This window comes from Penaeus japonicus, unplaced genomic scaffold (assembly GCF_977035675.1).
Source record: "Penaeus japonicus unplaced genomic scaffold, GWHDUDI00000001_assembly GWHDUDI00000043, whole genome shotgun sequence".
NCBI lineage: Eukaryota > Metazoa > Arthropoda > Malacostraca > Decapoda > Penaeidae > Penaeus > Penaeus japonicus.
This window is the reverse complement of record NW_028234445.1, coordinates 2313679-2318678: the sequence shown is the minus strand read 5'-3', so window position 1 is coordinate 2318678 and position 5000 is coordinate 2313679. Positions and strand designations below refer to the sequence as shown.

At 38.3% G+C, this 5000-nt stretch overlaps 2 protein-coding genes across 4 annotated transcripts in view; one reads left to right on the top strand and one right to left on the bottom strand.

Annotated features, from left to right (window-relative positions):
• LOC122263496 (uncharacterized) overlaps positions 1-5000 on the top strand; it is a 1386165-nt gene that overhangs the window by 139321 nt on the left and 1241844 nt on the right. The gene's annotated exons all lie outside the window — the stretch shown is intronic.
• The window catches only part of LOC122252114 (uncharacterized), a 42678-nt gene that overhangs the window by 16834 nt on the left and 20844 nt on the right, over positions 1-5000 (bottom strand). For all 3 annotated transcript variants that reach the window (XM_086535298.1, XM_086535299.1, XM_086535300.1), the window contains exons 9-14: positions 4555-4680; positions 4018-4134; positions 3722-3847; positions 2130-2189; positions 1138-1221; positions 773-901 (exon numbers count right to left, since the gene is read on the bottom strand). In XM_086535298.1, the coding sequence (XP_086391424.1) occupies positions 773-901; positions 1138-1221; positions 2130-2189; positions 3722-3847; positions 4018-4134; positions 4555-4680 (642 nt within the window). The remainder of the gene's footprint in view (positions 1-772; positions 902-1137; positions 1222-2129; positions 2190-3721; positions 3848-4017; positions 4135-4554; positions 4681-5000) is intronic.

The window sequence follows — 5000 nt, the reverse complement described above, 5'->3', positions numbered from 1 at the left end:
ATATAAATATATATAATATATATATAAATATATATATATATATATATATATATATATATATATATATATATATTTATATATATTATATATATATATATATATATATATATATATATATATATAAATTTATGTATACATATATAATATTATATATATATATATATATATATATTATATATATATATATATATTTATATATATATATATATATATTATAATATGTATATATGTATATATGTATATATATATATGTAATATATATATATATATATATATATATATATATATATATAAATATATATATATATATATATATATATATATATATATATATATATATATATATACTGTAAGCATATATACATATATACATATGTATGAATATATAAACAACACAAACACACATATATGATGTGTGTGTGATTGGAGAGAGAGTATAGGAGTGTTAGTGAGTGTGTTTGAGTGTGTGTTTTTGTGCGTGTGTTTGTGAGTGTGTAAGTGTATGTGTGTGTTTGTGAGTGTGTGTGTGTAAGTTTCTGGGTTAGTGTGTTTGTGAGTGGGTTTGTGAGTGTGTTTGTGAGTGTGTGTGAGTGATGTGTGTGAGTGTAAATATGCTTTTGAGTGTGAATATGCATTTCTGTGTGTTTGTATTTGTATTTTTGTGTTCGTGTTTGTATTTTTTTTTTTTGTGTGTGTGTGTAGGTATGCTTCTTTAAGTGTATACACAAATAAGCATGTGCTTATATGTTTGTGTGCATCCTCTCATGCCTACCTTCAGGGACTCAATCTTCTCTTCCCGATTTCTTAACATTTGATTCAATTCCTTTCTTTCTTCGGCTGCCTCTTCCTCTCTCGTGCGTTGTATTCTTCTCAGGTTCCTCACCTCTTCCAGGTGTTGCTTCTGCAAAATAAAATCTTCATTAGTTCTAACATATTATACATATAAGATTCGAGATATACTTCATACACACATATGTAGCCTAATGTACTGTGCAACTGATTCCACTGAATGCAAATCTATCAATCTCTTTTCATTGTTGTTGATGTTGCATCTACATCTTGCATCTCCCTTTGGCCAGGAGTGACTTCAATCCCTGTGTATTTGTACTTCCGCTTGACTTCCAAAGGAAAGGTTACCTCGGCTTGCGTCAGCTGCTCCTCCATCTCCCTCACCTCCGCCCTCAGCTCCCGAATCTTCCTGGCTCCTTCTTCCAGACGATCCTGTGTGCGAAAGGGGCCCGGGAGATGACGTGCAATCTCCTCCTGTCTCTCCTATGCCCACTCGTCCTCCCATTCACTCTCACTCTCTGTCTCTATATCTCACTTTCTCTCTCTGTTTCTCCATCTGTGCTTGTGTGTGTGTGTGTCCATCTCTCTCTCTCTCTCTCTCTCTCTCTCTCTCTCTCTCTCTCTCCCCCCTCTCCCTCTCTCCCTCCCTCCCTCCCTCTCTCTCTCTCTCCCCACTCCCAGCTATCTATCTATATCTATATCTATCTTAGTATTATATAAATCTGATGGATATAAATTACATTTTCTATCCTGTGCGAAAATGCATTTCTCCCACTCCCTCGACCTATCCCTCCTCTCACTCTGTATCATTCTTTCAACCTATTTTTACCCAACCTATCTTTCTATCTTACTCTTAACCGATCTTTCTATCTGTCTCTCAACTTTTCTTTCTCTCAAGCTATCTTTCACCTAGTCTTCCTCTCTCTCTCTACCCATCTTTCTCCCAACCTTTCTTTCTCTCGAACTATCTTTCTCTCAACCGATCTTTCCATCTTCCCCCCAACCTTCCCATCCCCCCTGTTGCACTTTAAATCTAAGTTGACTTTTGAAGCATCAATATAACTTTCAGTGTAATAGAAGTTACATTTAAAGCATCATCATCTTCAGAACAATGGAAGTTAAACTTAGAGCCTTAATATCATCTTCAGTGTAACTGCAGTTACAAAAACATAAATATCATCTTTGCTGCAATTGAAGTTATGTCTAAAGCATTAACATCATCTTCAGTGCAACTACATTTACGTTAAAAGCATTAATATCACCACTGAAGTTAATTCTCAGAATTATTATCACCCTAAGTGCAATGCATCATAAGTCATAAGAATTAATATCTTCCTCACTTTCGCATCCTCGCCCTCCGACCTGTTCGTCGCGTTCCCAACGTCCGCTGTGTGTTGCTCCTGTAAAGTAAAGGACTGTTGTAGGGGATGGGATCCCAAGGGCGGCCGTAGGAGCCGCGTGAGAGCAAGTCTCGCGCTTCCTGTTTCGGCACGAAAGTATAATTAAGGGTTCGATGGTCAAGGGCAGGATAGAACTAAAATGAATTAAAAAGTGGTAGCGTATAAACGTTCAATAGCATGGCCAAAGCTGGGTGTTGTATCGACTGAGTTCACTAAATCAGAAATCAACACAAGCCATTCCTCTAAAAATATAAACGAGTAGAATTCATAGAAGGCAGAGATTTCACCAATGTCATCATTACAGTTCGTAAACCAACATAATAACTATTTACTCCATTAATTCACCAAATGAATTCCGCCAGGTAAGTGACATCATTAATAATTAAACTCAATAAAAGCTCAAGCATCAAAATCACTACCGTACTCTAATGTTGTCACGTAAACAAGGATGCTTGGCTACAAAAAGGCAAAATAAAGTGAAATAGAAAAATAATCAAAGTGGATAATCATACGTTTCTTCAAAACCTTCAACTTCTTTAAAAAAAACGTGAGAAAATAAAAGCATAAGCCAGTTTTCAAAGTTAATATTAAATCATAGCCATATAAAACAAAATAAACCTCCATAAAAGCAATCTCAATAAAAACATAGATAAAAAATACCTGTAAAAATGCTCGGTCTCCAAAAGTGCGAACAAAGAAAGCCAAGAATAAAAATCCGTTAAAAAAAATGTCGGCTTTCTGAAGGAAAGACCGACCGTAACACACTGAGCCAGGGTACTGTGCAACTGCCCTAAGGTCGTTCACCCGACCTTTTATACCAACAAGGTCGTGCGCCAACCTTGTTTCGTCGAGTCTGCGCAGCAAGACTCGTTTTACTAGCAAATTTCGTCTGCTCTTAAAGACGTTAAGGCTTTTCTTTTCGTTTCTTTACATTGTACTTATTTGATAGATTTAAAAAAAAGGGAGGTTTAACATAAAATTACATAATATATCTTATAGAAATAAAAGGAACTTAACATATATACATGATTTTAAATGTAAAAGCAATAAAAATTACGTGGACTAGCCAACAAGACTTTGGCGCCAACAACCCAAACGGAATTTTCCGTCGCCAGTAACCAAAATAAAAGTCCGTTTTCAGACACTGGTGATCTTGACAACTCCAAGCCTATATGGGTATGGAAAAGTCATCCTCCTCTTCAGCCAGTAAAACAGCATCTCGTCCAGGGCGTCTGGATCCGATGTCAGCGCCTCCTGCAGGAAGTTCCTCTGCATCTTCGCCTTCGTCTCTGACAGGATCCTGACTTCCTGGCGCCATGAATAACTCGGGAATCTGGGTAGGAGCCCGACACAGAGGCGAGATCGGCCGAAGAGAGCTGAAGCATCAGCTCACTACACTGTCACGCCTTCTTAACGGGACGGGTATTGAACCATGTAGAAGTACATATGTGTGAATACAATACTTCTTCATTATTTCTCTCCTTATTTTAGTCTCTTTCTCTCTCCTCTCTTTTCTTTCTTCTTACTCTTACCTTTAGCTCTCTGATCTCCCTTTCTCTGAGACATAGGATATCCTTCAGTTCGCTGTTTTCCGTCTGCAGATTAGTCACCTCAGTCTCCGTCCTACTCCTCTCCCGTCCTTGCTCCTCCTGCATATCCTGTAGAATACAACACTGTAGGGATATCTCTGTCCTAAAGGGATTAGGGAGAAGAACCTAGCATCACAGGCAAAGCAAATGGAATTGCACAACCAACCAGTCATCTCGCTTCGACAAATAAAATCGGGTTTAAAAAGGGGCTAATATATTTCGGAAGCTCTTGCTCTTACCTTTAGCTCTCTGATCTCACTTTCTCTGAGACATAGGATGTCCTTCAGTTTGCTGTTTTCCGTCTGCAGATTAGTCACCTCAGTCTCCATCCTACTCCTCTCATGTCCTTGCTCCTCCTGTAAGAGAAGACAACACTGTAGGGATGTCTCTGCCCTAAAGGCTTGAGGAGAAGAGCAAGGCATCACAGGCAAAGCAAGTGGAATCGCACGATCAAGCAATAATCTCGCTTCGACAAATAAAATCGCTTTGAAAAAGGGGCTAATGCATTTTGGAAGCAAAGAAAATTGCTCATCGTGTTCCATTTCATTTGCACTAATCCTGCAACCTTTTCTCTCTTCGTTTGGAATAGTTGAGGTTCACACCTACAAGGACTTATTCAGGAAGCTCCAGGTTCTCCAGACAACAAGCTACTAATAACACAACGCTATCTCACATTAACTCTCCTCTTTCTTAACCATTGATCTATATCTGTCCCTTTCCTCTCCTCCTTTCTCTCTGTTATTTCGTCCCTCTTCCTCGCTCTCTCCTGTGCATACCTTGAGTAATACAATCTCCTCTTCCTTCTTCCTCAGGTCTTCCTTCAGGTCTCTGGTCTCCTTCTGTAGATTCACTATCTCGGCACTTTTCGCACTGATCACTCGCTCTTTCTGCTCATGCTGCTTCTGGATGAGTAAGGAAAAAGTATCATAAGTGCTCAAAAAGACAAACAAAATTAACTTTCTCTCTAACATTACCTCTCTCTCTCTCTTGCGTATAACCCGGGCGAAGCGACGTCTTCGCAAATCTCTCAGAACTGAACTGAACTGAACTCTGTCTACTTGTTCATTATCTAACTAATTTCTCGCTCTTCCTGCTCATGCTGCTTCTGTATAAGGTAGGAATAGGTATCATAAGTGCTCAAAAATACAAACGAAATGAACTTTCTCTCTCTCTCTCTCTCTTTATCTACTTGTTCATCATCTAATTAACCTCTCGCTCTTTC